At 39.1% G+C, this 21,752-nt stretch overlaps 1 protein-coding gene across 15 annotated transcripts in view; it reads left to right on the top strand.

Moving 5' to 3' along the window:
• Positions 1-3,163: 3,163 nt before the first annotated feature.
• The window catches only part of MEF2A (myocyte enhancer factor 2A), a gene marked incomplete at both ends in the record, with an annotated part of 46,265 nt that continues 27,676 nt past the window's right edge, over positions 3,164-21,752 (top strand). For 9 of the 15 annotated variants that reach the window (XM_079540641.1, XM_079540638.1, XM_079540636.1 and 6 more), the window contains 2 exons: positions 3,164-3,217; positions 8,874-9,077. In XM_079540641.1, the coding sequence (XP_079396767.1) occupies positions 3,164-3,217; positions 8,874-9,077 (258 nt within the window). The remainder of the gene's footprint in view (positions 3,218-8,873; positions 9,078-21,752) is intronic. The other 6 variants (XM_079540635.1, XM_079540634.1, XM_079540631.1 and 3 more) reach the window with 1 other exon arrangement.

Here is a 21,752-nt window from a genome sequence, read left to right as displayed (position 1 = left end):
AAGGTCTTTGGGAGGTACCACGAAGGCTGTCCGACCCCATGACTTCCTTCACATGCATTGCAGTGCGTGAGCTGATGTGGCTGTCAGATGTAACCTGTAACCATGATGGGGAAAATGGAAGCCCAGGAAAACAAAGAGAAACAGAGGGAAATAAAAGGAAAATAAATGGAAGGATTATAATTCTGACACAGTTTTTCCTAACCTGTTCTGCCAGAAAGCTTCAAGGCCTTGTAGAGTTCTGCACAGATGTAATTTGTTTCCACTGAACCCTTGAAAGAAGCTTTGTAAGTAGGTCAGATACAGTTTCCTTGCTTTAAAGTTGTATCTCTTCCGCTATTTATGAAACTGTAAGCAATCTTGAGGATAAATGAACTGATCTGAGTTGCTGAAAATACGCAGCCACGAAGGTAGATTTCTGCATGTGGTTCTGATGTCTTTCATTATTTAATGGGACGTTTCCATATGTGTGGAAAAAGAATCAATCCAGAGGATGGATTGAGGAAAGACTCAATCCAGAAAATGTGAATAAATGTTACTTTTATATAATAACAGAGGCTTGTACTTAGACAGCTACCAGGCTCAATTTTTCTTGCTGTAACTGTGAGCCAGCATTGTTTTCTGCTTCAAGCTTATTTTGAGGCACGTGGGCTTTTTTTCCTTCTTTTTTTCCCCTTACTCTTACCATTTGGTTTAATAGAACGTGACATTCTTACCAAAAAAGATTTGACTTCTATGTGCCCATGCAAGTAGATGGAAAGCTGTTTTTGGTGTTTGTAATTTGGTTCTGTCAGCTAAGGAAGTATAACTTCACCTTTCACATAGTGTTTTAACATTAGTTTCATGTTTACATTTGGAAATAAATGTGCATTGATCCTTCTAGCTTTACTTGGGCAAAAATGTGTTGATCTGAATGAAGAGGCCTTGTGACTTAAGGTGTGTTTGCAATAGAGGCACGACTTGGCAAAGTAAGAACTGCTGGGTACGTTTTTGATGCAGTCACGTAGCACGGAGAGACTGGTGTCAGTTCTGCTGATAACCAGGAGCGAAAATAAAGCTGCAACAGTTTTATTTTCATTTATGGGAAATGATTGCAAATGTTTATAGATCTCTTACCTTGTATAAGGTGTGTGTTGCTGGTCCTCGTGTTTCAGGAAGAGCAGAGAGAAATGGAGAGGGTGGGAAGGAGTACAGCATTGCTGGCCAGAAATGCTTTGTGTAAGGAGAGATTGATGGGGGTGGTGGTGTTTAGTTTTGAGCCAAGGTACCTGAAGGAAGATACAATGGAAATCAGGACTGACGTGATGGATGAAGACAACAGTTGGCTGCCTTGTATCATTCAGAGTCTGTGGATATCAGCTCTCAGGTACTGGCTGTGTTGATGGCTGCTTTTACAGAGCAGACGCAGGAGTCTGCTAATTCTGTATGTACTCAGACAGCTATTTCAGTCATGTATGGTGTCTTAAAAAATAAAGCCATACAAAATTTTAAATAGCTGCTCAGAGAGACCCTTTTATTAGCTTTGTTCAAGGAATGCGACAGGACTTTTGCAGAACTAAATTTGATGTAATCAGACATGGGGTGAATCTTTTTTAAGAGAAAGAGGCAGCTGACTGAAGTCTGCATGTTTTATGAATTCAAGCTTAATAGTCTGGTGGATATTCCTGGTGTGTTTTCAATGAGAAAGTAGAAATTTGTCTGCCAGCTGTTGTTTTTCATGTCAGATGCTTGCTCTGCACTCGGCTGTGTGGACATTTCCTGCTCTGGCCTTGACTCACTTTTAACACTCGTTTAGAAACTCCTTGGAAGAAATATTTTTTTTTTTTTGTGCGAAAAAATACAAGGGATGCAAGAGTGCATGCATGTCAAGTGTTGTGAAGTATAACATGGAGCTCATTTCCTTTTGACCAATGGACATCACGTAGTATTAATTTGGTCTTCAGTTCCATTGAACAACATTTCTAAGAACTGCTGGACGTTTTATGTTTTACCCAAACAATCCCTTGTTGCTATCAGGTAAATATGAGATGACATCCCTTCATTTCATGATGTTCCTCTGCCTCTTATTTTATTTTTTTTCCTTTTCTGTTTTTTAACCCCGAGCTGCATCAGAATGGCAGGCTGTTTCCCCAGTGTAGATGGGATGCGTTGTGAAGTGCAGCCTGTGACTAATCGCCTCTTGCTGTCTCTGCCTATTAGCTGGCTGATGGTGATGTGGTTGCACCACTTTCTACACATGGCCTCAAGGATCTGGCATTGTGACACCCGTATTAAAATATGCAACACTTGATTTGTGGAGATGTTTTGGGTTGGAAAATCGGAGAGGTTATGAACTGATGTTGTGGCTGTTTTTACCCTCTTGCTTTAATGACTGGTAGGTGGTAATTGAGTGAGGTGTGCCTAATTAATCTCAGAGTATGTGTTTTAGTGTACAGTCGATGTTCTAGGGGCTATTTATTTTCAGTTTTTCTCCCGTTTTGTTGAGTTGATGTTAATTTGAGCACTGTGGGTATATGGCTTAGAAGGTTGATTTTTGCTTTGCTTTGTTGCTGTGATAATTTTTAAAGTGAAAACACACTTGAAGTTTATTAAAAGTCGGTGCTGAGCACGTTGGTTTGATGAATTATTACCACATGAAAATACCATGAAGGCACTTTGGGTTTTCAAGTTCACATGCACCTTAACCTTCCTAAACAGTTTACCAAATGCAAACAAGTCCTGGACTGGTGATTGATTTATTGGCAAATGTGAAACTTGCAGGCTGTTGTGGGGAGTGCAGCTGTGTGAACTTCACAATTATCTGCTGGCATCTTGGTAGCTGTGGAGTAGTTCTGTTGAGAGAACATTTTCTGTCTGGGATTTCTGTCATATTTAAGTGAAGGCACTCCCAGTTCAGTTGTATCCTCACACCCCCAACCTCAGACAGAAACAGAATGTCATTTAGTTTAGGAAAATAGGAAATATAAAACGGATGGGGAAGCATCATTAATTTTTTCCACTTTTTTTTTTTTTTTTTTTTAGGGGTTTATAAGAAGATATAGGAACCGCTTCTCAAGCTGAAGACAAAGTAAAAGAAAACTGTATCATGTGTTAAAATACCGAAGGGTGAAATTTCTTGGATTAGCATATTTCTGGATTGTAAAGGAAAGGAAAGAAGAGACTGAAAATGGGGAGAAAGAAAATACAGATCACGAGAATAATGGACGAACGGAACAGACAGGTGAGAGCCGAGAAATGTGTGTGAATGTGGCCATCAGTAATCCCAAAAATGAATGGAGACCAAAGTTCGTGTGTTGTCTTCATTCACCCTTTAGAGCTGCTCAGTGTCTTCCTGTGTCTACAGATACGTTACCAGAAAACAGGGAAGAAATATCTCTTAAGTTTTTTAATCACATTTTTAGGGGATATTATTGTCATAAGTTCCAGCAATGGCTCCTTTAAATGAAATTCACTGTGTAGCTGCTATTCCCATTCTGCAGTACAGTAGAAGTATTTATGATGCAGCTCTGAATCAGAATAACTTCTGATCTTCAGGAATAGTTGTCGTGAGTCTGACTAAAGATCCAGCTAATCCAATATCTTTTATCCAGCTATAGTCTGAAACAAATAACCAGTGTTGTGTAGGATAGAGATGCACATGTTACACTGCTCTGTAATCCTCTTCCAGGTTCTAACTATTCTTAGCTCAGTGATTTCCTGAGCTGGATGTGGTTTCCGTATATTTAGTAACCATTAATGGATTTCCACCCCCCTGTCCCAGTGGACTTGTTCAGTCATCCTTTGAGCCCTTATAAAGTTGCAGCATTTACAACATTTTTTTGGCTCAGACTGTCTGTAGGTTTGTTGTATGTTGTTTCAAGAAAGCCCTTTTCATTTATATTTAGTTATGCTTCTGCTCGTTTTTTAGCTCTTCTCTGAAAGAGGCACAAGTCAGTCCCTGTCTGGTCCGTCTCTGCCTTGCTTGTTATTCTGTGGAACTCTGTCATACTTTCTTATTTTCTCTTTAAATAGCTGTTTTCAGGCTTAGGCATCTTAGCTTATTGTCTTTACACAGAATTTACTCCACACCTGTGATTGTACTCACTGCTTGGCTCTAAACAGTCTTGAGTGCTGTGTTCTTTTTTGATCACAAAGGGGCCCAGAATTGCACTCAGTGTTCAAGATGCATGCAGAACATGGATATATAGCAGTGGTTTTTTTTCTATTCCCTTCCTACTTTTGGCTTTTTTTTTTTTTTTGAACTTCTGTTGAGCACCAGCTTGATGTTATGTATCTTTCCAGAAAGATAATGATTGATGTTGGGGTTGTGATAGAATTCCATAAGGCTGTCTTGTTGCTGATGTGCCTGCTCAAAGCCCATTGTTTTGTATGCAAAATCAGGATTGTTTTTCTCCCTGTATCACTTTAAAGCAGTGTAAACTCTGAGAAGGCTATATATAGCAGAAAAGTATTATTGGAGTTTGGGAGAAAGCCAAGTATTGTGTTTGAACAGCTTTAATCACACAGCGACTGTGTGTTTGATGTAGATAAATGTCTTAAGTACACACAGTAAAAGCAGAGGAATTGTCATTTCTTTCAGATCTTGCTCTGGAACTTCAGACAAGTTGAAGAGGTAGAAATTGGTTATTCTCACCTTCCTACCCTCCTTTAACTTGCTTGGAGAGCAAGTTATAAACTTGCTGTTTTTGTCATGTTTGAAGTTAGAAATGCCCTTTTATATATATCCATATCATTGTTCAGATCGTTACTCTTTTTCTTTTTCTTTTTTTTTTTTTTTTTCTTTTTTTTTTTTTTTTGCATTAAGGGAAATAGTGCTTTTGTTTGAAATTTTAGTTGCTCTGCGTGGACTGAAGCAAAATATGGGGATTCAACTTTAACTTCCCTTACGGATATTTTTTTGGCAAGCACATTTTTTGGCTTCACAGTGATTAGGAAGAGCTTTTAGGCCCTAACTTAACACTGGAGTTAGGTTTGCCCATTTCCTTTTCCTGTGGAAAAAGATTTTAAAGATATTAAATAGCTTTTGTCAGTGGAGCCGTGTTTTGTAGAGATGGTTGATGGGTGATCAGTGTTTTTTGGCAGCAATTATATGCAGCTTTGACATACTAGGATGCCCTGATGCATAGGATATCTATTAGATATGGATTTACTTTGAAGAATTTTTTTCATTGAGCTGGATAAGGAGTGCAGTTAGGGCTTATTTTGCTAACCACATCGCATAGTTCATTTGTATTCTGTGAATTTTTTGGTGGTATGAGTAGCTGATTAGTAGGTCACTGATGAATATGTGAGTGATGTCCTGTCTTTCTGCTTAGTGTTCTTTTGTTTGGAAATACAAATAGAAATGTGATAGAACTGTGCTTGTAGTGGGTCTGGATAACTTGTGGGAATAAGAACTTTTGTTTTATCAGAAGCATCTTATTTCTAATGAGATTGTATGTGAGCTCAAAACAATTTTATGTAGACCATTACTCTGGGGAATTACAATTGTCTTGAGACTGTCATTGTGTTATTAATTAAGCAGTCTTATCTGCTTGAATGAGCTGTCAGGCATTTATGTTCATTAAGACAAAGAGAATAAAGTACAGTAAATTAGATATCAGAGGAGCTCAATCTTGCTGCCTTTACTCTCTGCCTCCTCTGCCCTTCTTTGTGTAGTGGTATTAGAGTAGTATTGAGGAGGCTGTTGGCCTGCATTGAAGATGCATCGTTTTTGTTTTTTGTGTGGTCTTAAAAAGCTGCTGTTTTGTAATATATGCAGATAGCAAGATTTCCACCTACATTTGGGAGAAATACAACCCATTAAAACTTACTTCTGTACTTGGTTAGCTTGTTGAAATGATGACTGAAAACAGTACAAGCAGCAGTAAGATGAAGCCTATTGGACCTCTGGCTTCTTGCCTCACTAACGCTTTGTAATTGTCAGCAATAAGTAGGTAAGGAAGATCTACTTGCTGTAGTTGCACCTTGGGTGGGTTGAGCACTAACATAACATTGTTTCAGAGGGAGTGTTGTGTCTGGGGCTTCTGCCCAAACACCTTCAAAAACGTTGAATAGAAATGTTACAAGTATCTGAATACAGATTGTTCAGGCCTCGCATGGGGCTCTGCGTGCGGTTAGAGGTCTTTAAAATGTTTCTTAGAAGTGTGGAATAGGAGTGTAGGTGGAGCTGGGGTTGTAATGTATCTGACTGCATCTGTGGGAAAAAAAATGGTCAGCTGTTCTTCCTTCTGTGCAGCCATGGAGGTGTTTAAAAGAACTTATTTGCTCTTACTGTCTTGAATTGTTCAGATGTTGGGTTAATTTGACTAGTAGTGGATGAGCTGAAGTAACAGAGGGCTGCTTTGTCATAATTTGAATTGGTTTTAAGAAGTAGAAAGAACTGGATCATTGCCTGACATTAACTTTGAGATTCTGAACTAGCTTCTTCAGAAGGAGGTCAAGACTAGATCAACAGAATCCCTGGGAGGTTTTTTTTCCCCTGATTTTAATGCTTCAGTAGTGCAGCTCTTAAGGTAATGACTTGCCCTTCCCCCAAACCAAGAAGTCCTCAGTTTTGTTACAGATCTTCACTCTTTGTACATTACATGCCAGGTACATGTTCTGGGCTTAGTTACTTGGCATCCATTTTCTTTTGTACAATAAGAACATTTCACGTGGGATCTTTTTTGGTAAATACGCACCGTGGAAATAAAAGCAGAAACAGCCAACCCTTCTGTGTTGAAGAACAGTATTTTCGTGGAATGGTATTTGTGTTAGAAGCAAACTGAAAGTAAGGAATATTTTAAAGTAATAGTTTAATACCTATTTAATTTCAGTCGGACGTGAGGCACAGGAAACCTGAAGTGAGAATTGTTTTTGCTGTAAATTGAAATAACAGAGGAGACTTCGTAACGTAACAAATGAAATCTATGGTCTTAAATGTGTATAAACAAATGATTCTTTTGTCTTTGGTGCACGCCCGTAGTAGTTCACAGTACTGCCTTGGCAACAATCGTAGCAATTTCTCATGTTAACATGGCTTATTTTTAGCTCAGCCTCATCCTTGCACTGGGAATGTCTTTGTCCTGGAAACAGTATGTTCTGCGTCCATTTTCATCGTGTGTGTACCGTGTCTGCCTTGTAGATGGTTAAAAGAACATACAAGATCCAAATCGCATACTTTCAAACGTGAAACTTCCCTTTCCCCTTGGAGAATTGTGCTTATTTTAGAAACAGGGAAATTTAAAGCTGATAGGCAATTTGGTCAGTATTATGCAATACTGCTGGATGAGAACAGCAAGTGGATACCATGGAGCACTGACAGCACAGTTACTGGAGAATGAGCAGCAGATGGAAGGAAAGCAGTACGAGGTTGTGCTTGCATGCAGACATCAGTTGTGGCCATTGAACACAATGCACTCACACTCCTTATCCACTAATACCAATAGAATTAACCTGTGTTTCTGTTAGTGCTTACATTTATTACCTGTGTTCCAACAGTGCTCCATGTTAGCAGTTGCATTTAAGGTTGTGGGCAGCGTGTGCCAACAGACGTTTTGGTGTGCCAGGATGGTGTTTAATAGCTGGAAAAGAATCACAAATCCACACTGCCTTTGCCTGCATGGCAGGTGGACAATTCTGAATACTGTTTTAGTAATAGTTACTGTTAGCAAGGTGTATATCTATGTTGTTAATGTATGTCTGCATCTGTTTGTCAGACTTCTTATGTGGTGAGAATGACGCTGTGTGTTTTCTGTTACAGGTGGTAATGAAGTAATGTGTGTAAGATATTCATCTCTAGAAAAAAATGCCTTCAGGTGTGAACACAGAATTTTCCCATCTTCCAGATATGTCCTATAAACTCTAGAAACCCATAATACTGGTTTCTTTGTTTCTTTAATTCCTGTCTTGCAGATAGGTCACTCACATGCCACAGAGACGTATGCTTTGTGGGGGCATGAGTAGATGGAGGTGTTCCTCAAACTGAAACACTTGAAAGCTCGGAAAGTGCTATCTTTATTAAAAAGATCTCAGAACATTAGCTTGGTAGTATATTAAGTGCCTTTTGGAGGTACTAAAATGCACTGAACGTCCTTTAAAGAAAATTGTTCTTAGCATTAGACCTGTACTTGATTTGACTTGATATCAAATACATTGATACTCCTACATCCTTAACCAACTGAAATCCTGTGGAAGGGCGTGCTTTTAAGTCCTTTTTTCCATAGCTGCTGGTGATTTTTGTAAGGATTTGTCTCTGCCTTTTCCCATTTGGCCAATACTCTTCTGTGATGGTCTGTAATAGATTTACTTTCCCACAAGCAACAGTTTTAAGAGGACAGAATGGTTGTTTCATGATGTTCCCAATTGGCAGAAAACAGCTTGGGAGTGTAAGTGAAGCTGATAACATGGTATGATAGTAGCCAAGTAAGAATATTTCTTAGCTCCCTTTCTTACCATTCTGTACAGTAACTGTGTTGCTTCCATTGGTACTGCACGTTTGCTCATTTGGTAGAACTAAAGTTGTGAGTAGCTGTAAAGCTGGGGCAGGCTAATTCTAAACATCACAGAAGAAAGGACTTTAATACCTGGAAAGCTGGTGTTGGTTGTGCAGAAGGAAACATAGTTAGGGGATTACTAGAGACTTTAACTCTTCTTGGTGTATACTGGAGGAAGGGCTGGGTGGGAAATACTGTTTAGCTTGGTTAAATATAGAGTAAGTGACACCCAAATATGATAGGCAATTCTTAAGCTTCTACGCATGTTCAGTTATGCTGCTTGTTACCAGCAATGAATAGCTGAGGCTCAGCTGGTATATTTCTTGAATGCTTGATTGTAGTCCTTCACAACATTGCTATTTGGAAAAAAATAATAGATATCTATTTTTTTTTCTCTAGGTCACCTTTACGAAGAGGAAGTTTGGATTAATGAAGAAGGCGTATGAGTTGAGTGTACTCTGTGACTGTGAAATAGCACTCATCATTTTTAACAGCTCTAACAAACTCTTTCAGTATGCCAGCACTGATATGGACAAAGTTCTACTTAAATACACAGAATACAACGAGCCCCATGAAAGCAGAACCAACTCAGATATCGTTGAGGTAACAATCTGAATAGTTGAGCTGTGTTCTTATCTCATTAACACTTTGAATATGGAGCAATATATAGTATTTTAAGATATTTTAACTAACTATTTATTAACTTTATCATAAAACATCAACTGCTGTTTTCAGTCTGTTTTTTTTGTGAGGGGAAAAGTCACTTTTACATCTGTGTTGTCAACCCATCTGCCCTCCACCTCCTGCCTGTTATTTTGGTAGCTTGTTTGATTTAAATCACATTTGATAATGGAAATAGAAGCATGGAAGTTTGTTTTTTAGCGAAAAGGAGCAGGGGGCTGGGGGGAAGGGGTGGATGATTCTAAGACTTCATGGGGAAAAAAAACAAAAACAAAAACAAAACAATTGAGTGGAGAGTATATCTAGAGAGTGGAGCTCACCTTAAACATAATTACAACTTGCTCCTCCTCTTTTCACTTACCAGTTCAGTGCTGCACACAAATCGGCTGAGGACTTTGCTGCTTCTTGTCGAGCCAAAAGAAAGAAGTTAATCTGCGGAGGAAATTGACTTTATTAGTTGTTGTCCAATTACTTTGTATGTCAGTTAAAATATAGTAAAATGCACACAGCTTTTGCCATCATAAAATAGCATGAGTATATCATAGCTTCTGTTTTTATTGTGCTTATACTTTCAGTATAGACTCAGGTTTTTTTTTCAGTATGTAGTTTCTAAACTAGGTACCATCGAAATCAGGGATTCTTTTTGTGGTTTGAGCCTTTTTCAACTGTAGCTGAGTTTCAGAGGAGTTGTGTCTGCAGTAGTCCTATAAATGAACCAAAGCAGGTGTCTGACATTTAAATTCCAGAGCTGTCTTCCAAACAAATGCCTTGCCTGTAAGGAGTGGTTTGGGAATAATGGGTTAGCCTTGTATAGCTGAAGAACTGTATAGTCAGGGGATTACAAGTACAGGGAGGATACCATCTGATCTTTTAAAAAAAGTTTTCAAATAAAAATCAGTTTGAGAAAAATGAGAAATGAACAAATGCCTTCTTTCTTTCTGAGAAGATTATTTGCTATTTTGTTATCTGCCTTTTGTGATCAGGAAGATACCTGCCCAACATCTGTCCTCAGCTGTGCGTACAATTGAGAGGGATAACATAAGCTGTGAAGAGTTCAGGAATGTTACTTCATTGTTGGATTAGTATAAGTAAGGGTTAACCAACCAGAGAAGAGGAAGATAAAAACCTGATTCTTTCAAGATGAGCCTGTGACAGACACAGATTTGAGAGGTGCAGGCAGACTGATGTTTGTTCTGCAGGCCTCACTGTGCTGTGGCTCATGGGAACAATTCTTCACATCTTCAGGGAGAACCTCTTTGAAAATCATTTCTGTGCCAGGCTACTTGTGTACGTGTGTATTTTTTTCCAAACTGATGTCAAATGTTTGACCCCTGGCAGCTGCATAGAGAAGTGCAATCAGTACTCAAGTGCATATATCGTTTCTATTCTGGGGGAATATGCAAGGACTCATCTAGAGATTCCTTATAACATTGCTTCTGTAGGTTTATTGTGTTATTCCATGATATTTGAGATATTACTGTAGTTGAAGAACGAGAGTTTGAATTAGAAATGCCTCTCTCCGAAATGCATCTGTTCACTCTCTGATCTTGTCCTAGATAGGAAAGAATAGAAATAAATATGAAGTTCTTCAGTCTGAGAGAGGAATCAAATCTTAGCTCCAGATTCTTAGAAATGTTCTGAAAGGTAACACAAAGGGGCTTCTTTTTGTTGTGCCTACTCAGAAATACATTTATAGCCCATACATATCACAGAAGAACTTACTAAACCAATTCAGAATAAATAGTTATAGCTGATGTGTGTCTGGTTAACATTTAGTAGTTCCTTTATGTCCTTGAATATGACAGGTAATGTTTGTTGTGTTCTAGTCTCACTGCAAAACTAGTCTTGACCCACTGGGAATGACAGGAGTGAGGTTGCTGTGGTAGAGAAGGAAGTTAATGTGATGCAGGCCAGTTACTTATTTTCAGCACTGTGTGGATGGCAGTATTGTGAGTGATTAAATGGAATCGATGAGACATCTTCCCCTTGTGGTTGCTTCCTGTTCAATGTTGGCATAGGAATTGCTTTGATATGCCCAGAGCTTGGTATCTTCTTGCTGCTGGAACGTTTGTGTGAAAACATAGTAGGAGGGAGAGCACTGATGTCTTAAGTGAACACTAGATTATTTTTTTTAATGTGTTCCCTGCACCCTTATGTCTTTCATTATGCGTGGTACTGTAGATACAAATGCTCTGTTGTTGTCATATACCAGTTCTGTTGGTCCTTCCATGGTTTTTGCCTTGACTTTTTTTCTTTGATAGCTTGATACAGGTCTGAGGAATATTTTTTTCAGCTGTCGTGGCAGAATCATAGACATTTGAATAGCTGGAATGGGAAGTCTGTGTTTTATTACAAGTTGGGTTTTCTGACTATCAGCAGTTTACCTGAGGATGGTTCATTCATTGCCATTTGATGATTCTAAAATAAGGGAAATAATGTTGTAACAGATACCCTTCAAAGCTGATTAATGTCTAGTTTGTAGGACATGTTTGATCTAAAGGAAAGCAAAGCAATGAGCAAGCAGTTAAACTCCATCCTAATTTGTAGGAGATGTTGATGATTATCGGTCTTGATCCTTGTGGTTCTGTTGCTACTCAAGATACTCTGTGAGTGTTGCAGATTGTTTAGAGCACGTGTCCAGTTTTTGGGTTGCATTTTGATGTTCCTTGAGTGATGCAGCAAACCAGGGTTAATTTAACTTACATTGGGCTGTGTTGGCTTTATATGTTCTATTGTATCAACTCATCAAACTGAAATGATACAATTGTAAGAAGTCTTCTGAAAAATGACCCGTTTTCCCATTTGCCATCTGTGCCCATGAGAATTTTGGATAGCGTCAGTGATCCTCTGCACTGTGTAGCTTTGCTGTTATATGGTGAAGTGCAGTCTAAGGCTTAGGCTGCACACCAGGTTGACAGCAGTCCTTGAAATATGCAATGATTTGATTAACAAAAAAAAAAAAAAGTATTAAAAGCAATCTGTCCTAAGCTACATCGTATAATTACTGTAAACATGCACTTTCTTGTGAAAAGACTGCAGTATTGGAATAGTTGTGGGTTCGGGGTAACTTAGAGCAAGCTCTGAATGTTTAACTAAATATCTTTGCATGGGAAATGCTCACTCAAATAGAAAGTAATGTCTGCCATGACTTGGTGTGATAGTGGTCATATTTTCAATAGAAGCGAAGCAGAATGCAGGTTCAGTGTACCTGCTGCTACTTAGAGTAGTGTAAATATGCCACGTCAATCTTGCAGAAGCTGTATTCAGTGCATTGTCTTGCATTATAATACCAAACTGGAATTCCTGTTTCACTGCCTCTTCACAAAATGCTAATGATGAGCTATTGTAGGAGCAATCCATGTTCTCTAGTCACAGACATGCTTAGTGTCAAGGATTTGATTGTCAGATCATAGTTGGAGTATGTGCGTAGAGCTCATCTGCACTTGTAGAGCCTGCAGCATAAAGAAGCAGATGTATCTCCGCAGCCAGATGGAGCATATGCCAAGAGACACGTGTGGAGAGCATAAACAGAAAAGCTGGTGTTGAAATGCTGTGTTTATAAACCTAAAGCTTTTTTTTTATTTTTAATCCAGTTCTCTCCACCTACCCAGCATTGCTTCTTTTCCAGGCTTTTGATGAGCAATGTGTTTTTTGAACTGTTCTTGTTGTCTCATAGAGCAGCAGTTTAACCTTGAACACTGTTGTATTTTGGTAGCACCTTTCATTTGGTTCATAGTTTCTTTTAAAATTTGGGTGAACTTGGTGTTAAAATGAAGATCTGAGAATTATATGTAAATATACATGGCTGCACATATGCAGATGCAAAATTAGATGAAAAAGACCTTCAATTAATTGATCTTATTTCCTTTCTTGATAGCTTTCACGCTTTGCTGTATACCTGATGTGTAGATATCTGGATATGTATTTGGCACGTAATTTGGGCTTCCGTATTTTGGCATTAAAAGCTAAGAATGAAGATGCTGGAAATTGAATGAGTTCCTTCAGAAGTGTTTTCCTTTGAAGTGTTTCATAAGAGAAGTTACATGGTAAATTTTTAAAAAGGAAGAGAAGAAAATGCTCTCCAGCTAGCTTCCTTGGCAAATGGAAACTGATGGCTAAGGGGGTTAAATTTCAAAATTTACAGCCTTTTAAAAGGAAGATAGTGCTGAGAAGTGATACCTTGAATGTTGAATTACACGCGTTGTCGATTGTAGGAAGACTGACAGTGCTCGGTTAGTTTATATCACTTCCCATTCCTTCATATCTGATAGATGGAGAGCTGCCAGAAGTGGGCTAAAGTAAGTTTGCCTGAAGTAAACAAAACAAAACAAAACCCCAAGGTATGGGGCAAGGAGGATGAGAAGCTGTGAATAAATGCCAGTGCTCTGAATATTGCTGTCATGTGTTGCTATTGTTTGGAGCACTTGTTTTGGTCTCCACATAACTTTGACCGCACTGTAGCAGCAACTGGTAAGCATTTAAAAGAATTAAGGAGCTTCAAAATGGTTTCAGTTGAGTGAGGAAATGGCTTGATAATCTGTTCAGGATGCTGAGGAAATGTAGGCATTATTGGACCTGATTTGCTAAACAATTATGTAAATGTAATTATACTGCATAAATAACATTTTGAATTCTTTGAGGCGGCACACAAATGCCTCTGAGACATCTTAAATCTCAAGGAGGATTTCTGTATGGTGAAGGACTAAATTACTTTTAGCTTTCCTTAAAGAGAGAAAATGCATAAAAGCTGAAGTGCTTTGGAAGAGGAATGACTGTGAAACGTGCATATATAAAAGTCTTTGTATGGTGACTTGAGTCTATTTCTCTGTAGTGGAAGCATCCACTGTAAACCTGACTTGTAAGCAGGGTACGCTTTGGGGTTTCATTTTCCACACGGGGTTCAGGAAGAAGCACATTCTTTGAAACGTTTTCAATACTGCCAACGTTCCAAATGCTGTGAGTGCAGGGACAGAGGATAGCTGTGTTTTCTGTGCTGAGCAGACAGTTGCTGCCTACCAGCGGGTGTTGTTCTCTTGCTTTCATTGCTACCTCCCATATTTGGGAAATGAACTTCAGCACTTGATCCCAAAAGTCTTTCTTTTTTTTTTTTTTTACTTGTTCTCAGGGTTTGTCTATCTTGCATCTGATAGACTTGTTCTGCTTTAAAAGTAAAATATTCTCTTCGTTCTTTGTTAGCTCTGCGGACATTGCTTTGGGCATCCTGGTGAACAACACTGACATAATTAAAAAAAAAAAAATAGAAAAGACAGACTCTTAGTAAGACTTTAAGAAAGCTGACAGTGCTACAGAAAAGTTTTTGTTCCCAGTTAATGTCATTTTGTTTCTGGCAATTCTTTATATATTAGACATGAAGGAAGTGGGTTAGGCTTAACTTCTTACAGAAGTTTTGGCTCGCCACCAAATAACCTAAAACTCTGCTTTCCTTGTGTCTAAACCAATGATTAAGCTTAGTTCTACAGGGTTAAAAGAAGTACATTTTGTTTCAGTCTCAATACAAAGCTGGTGTGCTTGAGCATAAATAATATATATAACTAATGTGCACTGCTTACTGGATTTCCTTTTTTAAGGTCAGCGATTGAAATCATAGGAGGTATTTTAGTATCAACTGTGAATTGTATTCTTCCTGATTTTATTTGGTTAGTATATACAGTGTAGCTTGATTGAAAATCTGAAGAGCAGCTGTGTTGAAATGGCATCTGGAAAAATTCTAAGGTGTTTTGGATGTTTGCAAATAACCTGAGAATATTCAGGGAAGTTCCAATTATGAGAGTTCTTTTTTGGTGTTGCTGTTGATGGTGTTGTTTCCCAGCTGCTTTGCAGTGTGTTAGAAGAACATTTTTGTTTCTATAACATACACAGGGCAGGCACACAATGCCCAGATCACACAGCGCTGCACTAGAAATGCATATCAAAGATCAGCTGTTGGTTTTGGTGTTCTGGTGACATTGTGTTAAATGGGATTGGAATTTCCCTCCAAGAAAACCAGCAACTTCTTACTCCTCACTGATACTGGAGTTGAAGCAGGCAATCATACAAAGATATAATTATCTTCCTTGTATTAACAAGTTCTTCAAGCTTTGCTGGTCTGATTTATTCTGCAGCCTGTGTGCTGTTGCAAGATTTGGAATTTTACACTGACAGTTAGAAGAGCATATTTTTACTTTGCGACTTTCCAACTGGGGACCATGGCATCTGTTAATCGAGAGTGAATTTGGGCAAGCTGTACTTGCAAAGTACAGATCCCAGAACATTGCATCTTCTGGAACTACAACAAGGTTAAAAACTAATCTTTCTGAAGATACTCCTGATTTCAATGGAGAGTTAAAGTAAGCCTGGGTTTTGACTTTCAAGCTCTTGAATGTAGTGGTTTGATAATGTCTTCTGCCTCTGAATTAACCACCTTGCAGAAGAGGCAGCAGAAATGCCAATGCCTTAGTCACTGGTGTTCAACAAACAGTGTTGTAGCACTCAGAGGAAGGAGTGTGTCTGCTGTAGGACACTTCACTACCAATTTTCTTTTGGAGTTCAGTTTCTAATACGTAGTGTTTTAGTGATTTTCATGTTTGGACCTTAAACTGATGTTGTTTCTGCAGTAGAGGGCTGAGAGATGCTGACTTCCAAGAAAAATTGGTCTAGGTCTTCAGTCTTTCATATAACCTCCCTGTTGCGTACCCCAGCATGTAGGTGTGATGAAGAAATTGTAGTCATGTGATGGAGATTGTGGCTTGCTCTGTCACAAAGCCAGGTGTTTTGCTAATAGCAGTGTGGCCCATCTAAGCTGTGATGTTCTCAGCTCATCTGAACAGGAGGCTTGCTATTCGTTCTTTCAGCTGGTGTGTTCCTGCTCGGGTAGCTTTCCTGTATCAGCTGTGCAGATACTTCATTTGTGGTGGTACGGACCTATGACCTTTTTGCATCCTTACCCCCCCTTTTCAGGTTTCTGGTTTGATAATACTAAATTATCTGAAGTGTGCCAAGAGCTTGAAATGCTTTCTGTTATCCTTTCTACTTCTGAAGTTATAAGGAGAAATAGCACATGAAATGCTTGAAGTGGCAATCTGGCATTATTGCATAGGCCGGTTGACTGTAAGAATCCCACTTCCATTCTTTTTATATCAATGAATTGTAATGAGAGTTAGATTTTTCTTAGCGAACCACTAAGCAAGTTTAGCAAGCAGAATAGCAAATAATATTTTTACGAAAGAATTTCTGAAAGATCATGAAGTGTGTTATGCAGCTGAGTTGTTAGATTGGACAACTTTTCATGCTCCATATGGCTTATCTGCAATGTGCTGTTGCTGGAAGGAGGCATTCAGTCCGATGCTACTGTTGCTGATTTTATGTTTTAACCATTTTATATTTATGGAAAGGTACACATGGGAGGATGTGTGTGTACGTATACATCCTGTCAGTTAGTAAGGATTGAAAACAACATTTATGTACCATAAAATACAGGTGGGTGCTCTTTTGAACTGTCTTACGGGTAGAACTGTACTCTTACTATTGCTTTTGTTTGTTGAAAAGATTATAGAATATGTTTAATTTGTGAGCTACTGAATTGTTTCTGCTTTTCGAATATATACGTAGGTTTGCTTTGTCCTTTGTTTTTAGTAATAAGATTGACTTAGATGGTCAATTGATTACTCTCTAATTGAAAATTCTAGTTGAAGGTGCTTTCTGTACTTCAAGTAAAAGGCAAAACTGCTCAGTAATATATGATTTGATGATCAATTAAGTTGTATAGAAAGTGAAACAAAGACAAATGTGTCAAGTGTCAGACAGAGCTTGGCTTCGTTTTCTCTGAGGAAACGGCATTGTCAGTACTGCTGGATTACTGACCACTTTAAGCCCCAAGAAATTCACTTGGGAATGAACAGTGCAGCTGCTTGTGTGGGTCACTAACTGCACTGGGAAGCCCACAGCTTACTGAAAGTTTCTCAAAAATTGTAAGTAGGAGAGCAGCACTTCCTTCATCACTACTCCCATGCATTGTATGATATTCTGAAGTGGATCTTACGGAAGATAAAACTGTTCTGCAGTAATTGCTGGTGGTTTATCTATTTAAAATAACATTTCACAGCAAAGATGGTTCAAGCTAGAAGTCTGAAAACCTTTTGTATGTGTTATTTTATATAAACGAGAGTTTGAATCCTGAGTGCCATCTTTATCATATCTTGGAGGAATTTGACAGCTAGCTTTCATGTTTGGCAAGCTAAGGATGCGTGTTAAAATTTGCCAGATACTGGAAGTGCTCCAGCATTTGAAACAAGACCCTGTCTTTTCTGAGAGTGGAATATAACAAGGACACTGATAAAAATTTCAAGTCATGAACATTCAGCATCTGTAAATGATTGAATACCTTTGCCTAAAACTGAACTTAGCAGAGCATTACCTAAAGGGCTCTCCCTCTTGTTTTATGGCCCACCATTCTGCACGCTTCTCAATTCTGCTTGTTTTTTCTTTTTAACCACAAAGTAAGTAATACTAAACGTTTTCCTAACATAACATTTGGCTGAGGAGTATAATAATTGTGGCAGAACTTATCAAGATGCGCTGTACTCACAGTTCTTATTATCTAGATATCTTTAGATATCTTTGCAAAACATCAATTATTTACTTATTTTTTTCATCTTGTATTAGTACTACTCATTGAGCACAAGCATGGAAAGCAGTATGTAACTTAGCCCAAAGCTTTGACTTAATATACCTCAGTTAGATTGAGGAGCCCACCAGAAAGCTTGGTGGGACCTTGTTCATTGGGAAGTTAAGCTGTCCAAGTTACCTAGCTGTGCAAATGTCCGTCATAATCTGATTTAACCTTTTATGCATTGCACTGAAGTTTTGAGAACTGGGCACTGCGTGCTCTATAGCTTTACTCTGCTATTTTGCTTCATATGTGTACTTGTGGCTATGACTAGAATGCAAAATTCTGACTGCTAGCATAGGAAAATGCAAAGTGTCTGGCAGGGACAGTGAAAAGAAAAGCATTAGGCTGAACCTAAGCAGCCTTTTAACTCACAGGGAAGGAAAACAGCTTCATGATGACATCTGCAGATGCTTAGTAGTTAAAGTTGAGAATATTAATAGAACCTGTGGAAAATCTACAAAATCTGTAAACAGTGCATGAAATCCAGTCCGTGTTACTTAAAAAAACAGAAATTAAAGCCTACAGAAATAGCATTGATGAGCTTCCTACACAAAACACTGTTACTAAGATGAGTTATGTGTTTTTCTCTGGCTGCTCGCTTGCACTACTTGTAAACTTTGGTCCTGCTGTATTTTAGACAGCAGCAGAATTTATGCATCTGATATTGCAGGGTCAAGCTTGGCATTTATGGAGCCATGTCGTTACTTGGGAGAAAAGAAACAGAAACGATGCTGCTTCTGAGACTGAAGTGACCTGCAGGAAGCTTAGAAACTATAAATAGCTTCCTGTTACTAAAAATGCTCCTCATAATAAGGGAGAAATGATGTATGTAAGGGATGAAGCGCAGTGCTATTATTCAGGGTGATAGGAGTGAAATGTTCTGTGTTACAATGGAAGAAATTCAGCCTAGTTTTTAGCATGTAACAGGGAGCAAATAACAAAGGGATCGTCGTGCTTTCATTGTGACATTTTGCTGTGTGTCAGCACTGCAGCCATACGTGTAGTTCTCTGCTCTGTGGGAAGGGGGGTGAACTGCCTGAAAGGAATTTGCCCTTTTTTTCCTCCCGCTGATGTTTCACATAATAAGAATGAAAACTGGGTGGGAGTCTGGGGCTGTGAGTGCCGTGTTTTTCTTTTTCCTTTGTGTAGGAATATCTCAGAAAAAGGTGGGGTTTTTGAGGAGGATGTTGTTATCAGTGGTGGATTCAGACAGTGGTCTACAGCTGCCAGAAAGGCCGGGCCAGTACCGCTGCCTACTCGGTATCTCTGGTGCTCAGCCCCTGCATTGGTACACCAGCTCATTCCTGCTATGAGCACTGGCAACAAGCAAAAGTAAGTTGTAGCATGGCCGAGGAGAACTCTCCATCATTTCAGTGCAGAAGAAAATGGCTTCCTGCAGGCTCCAGCAGAAGTCTGAGTTGGCTTAATACTTTTGTCCAGGATCGCACACTTTCTGTGGCAGTCACTTGTTGATGTCATCGTATCAAGTGTGCCCTCGGACATTTCAGTGATTCCATTAATCTTGGACAAACGACTGTAAAGCATGATCTCTGTAATTTTCTGCAGAGGTGGAACAGGAGGCTGATCCTAAGGGATACGCTACAGCTGAGTAGCTCAGTTATCCTTGGATCTCTCTCTTTATGATTTTGTTGGTTTTTGAACCTCAGTAGGAAAGACGTTAATGCAACTTGGGCTGACACTACTGGTATCTGTGTTTCATTGTTGTGAAGCTGCAGTTGTACAGTGTTGTGCCTCTGGATCTCCTGGTTATTCCCATCGCAGGTGGCAGAGTTTTGCTCAGTCCCCTCTGCCCTGCAAAGGCACTGTGTGAGTGTGTGTGTGATGGTCACATTGTGAATGAGAAGCCTTTGGAATTTGATGCAGCAGCATCTTCTCTCCCTCTGCTATTGCATGGCAGTTCTCTGGAGCATCAGGACACTGTTCAGTTGGTTATCCTTTGATAACCATGGTGTACATGCTTACTAAGGCAGCAGTAATATTTAGAAGTGCTAGTGGTGTCTCTTCCATTACTTCATGCCTAAGGAATACTTACACTTGGATTTTTTCTTTTTTTTTTTTTAAGTGTTTATTCCAACTTTGTACTGCCTCACATCTTTTCCAAGCCCAGTCTGGAACAGCAGAAACAGAGCTAGCCACTGTTTTTATCTGGAAGAGTTGCCTTTTCTAAAGGAAATAAAATCTTTTTCATTTCAGTCTTAGTAAAATTTTGGAAATGTTTTTTCTCATGCTTTCAGATGAAACCAAAAAAAACAACCCAGCACCAGTAGAAATTGCAGAAATCGAGCTTTTATCTTGATTCGGAGCAGTGCTGGTAGCAACAACCTTTTCCCAACTTGTGTAACATCAGTAGGCTATGAGAACCAAACAGCGAGGACTTTGAATGAGCTAACATTCCTGCTTCATAATGCACTTTACATTTCATGTCCTCCTACTTTTGCCTTTTAAGGCAAAAAAATATTATTTCCTGAGGTTGCAGTGAACACAAGCAAGTCCTCTACAGTTGTGCCAAGGGAGCTGGTGAGGAGCCCAGATGACTGCTATCAGCATTCTTGTCCTTTTAACCATGAGAGAGCACAAAACAAGCTGCTTGTGCTTTTTAACCATTAGCAACACATCCTTCCAGAGTTGGACACAAAGCCTGTTATCTTTCCTGCAGAGGAGGACGGTTGGATGTTGTCATTTAACTCTGCCTCGGGTAGCAGTAATCTGTACCTGGCAGTTCTGTTTCTGCTTTCCAGAACTGCTGATGACCAGTATTTTGAGCCAGTGTAAGTTTGTGTGACAGAAGATAGTTACACTGTGCTGGTTTAATATCATCCTTGCTTCCTCATGGGTTTGTCACACCATACATAGCTATCGTATTTCTGTTCCCTTTGCACTAGCAATTAAAGTAGAATGTGTCGAATTGCAGAGAGAAACTAATTGTTTGTCACTTGTTTTGTGAGAAGGTCTCCTGTTCTTTAAATGCTTCTTGCACAGGCAAAATGCAGTGCAATTAAAATGACTGCAATGTGTAGGGAAGGTCAGGAGAACAGTGTGCTGTGTGCTTGAGTAGTACTTCAGTCCTCCATAACTAGCCCAGCCTTTCTCATACAGCATTTACCAAGCTCTGCCGTTCAATAAACAAACCAAAACATATATTAATATAAAATAAAAATTTTGTTTATCTCAGTCTTACACAGTGCCACAAAAAGAGTCTAAAGCTTCTGGGCCATTCTGCAGTATGTGAGTTACCACAGCTGCCAGGAGCGTTTGTGTAGTGACTTCACATGTAGCAGCGACGTCGCTTGGTTCTTTTTAAAAGGATTTCATACCTGCTGTGGTTCCTCTCAGCACTTGCTTTAGTGATTTTCTGAGAAAAATCAATGCTTTCCTCAGTTAGCTCATCGGGTCTAACATCAAAGCTGCAGTGTCAGTCACTGAGGACACAGTGCAGCACATTGGCAAACATGCTGGAACAATTGCCAGTAGTTTTGGATAAGTCTTAGAGGAAGTGGAAAGTAATACAGATTAACTCCAAAAGCTACACAGTGCCTTAAATCATCTGGAAAATAAGACTTAACACGAGAAGGCAATTGGAGTGAGCATTGAATAGCAAAACTTGGAAGTCAGTGTTCTTTTTTCCCTCTAGTAAGAAAGTTTGTTCTGTATTAGCCTCAACTGCAAGAACTCTTTTTTTTTTTGTCTACAAAAATGTTTGTGTATCACAGCAGAAAAATTAAACTGTTAGAGAAATTTGTCTCATCTTCAGAGTTTGTGAAATTTGGATCTTTATTTGTCTTGGAAATGACTCAGAATCATAGAATGGTTGGGTTGGAAGGGACTGTAAGGATCACCCAGCCATCCCCATCATGAGCTGGCTGCCCCCATCAGCTCAGGCTGCTCAGGGCCCCATCCAGCCCAGCCTT

The sequence above is a fragment of the Tetrao urogallus genome, assembly GCF_951394365.1.
Source record: "Tetrao urogallus genome assembly, chromosome: 11".
Taxonomy (NCBI): domain Eukaryota; kingdom Metazoa; phylum Chordata; class Aves; order Galliformes; family Phasianidae; genus Tetrao; species Tetrao urogallus.
Note: the sequence above shows the minus strand (reverse complement) of the source record. Positions and strands in the feature narration are given on the sequence as shown.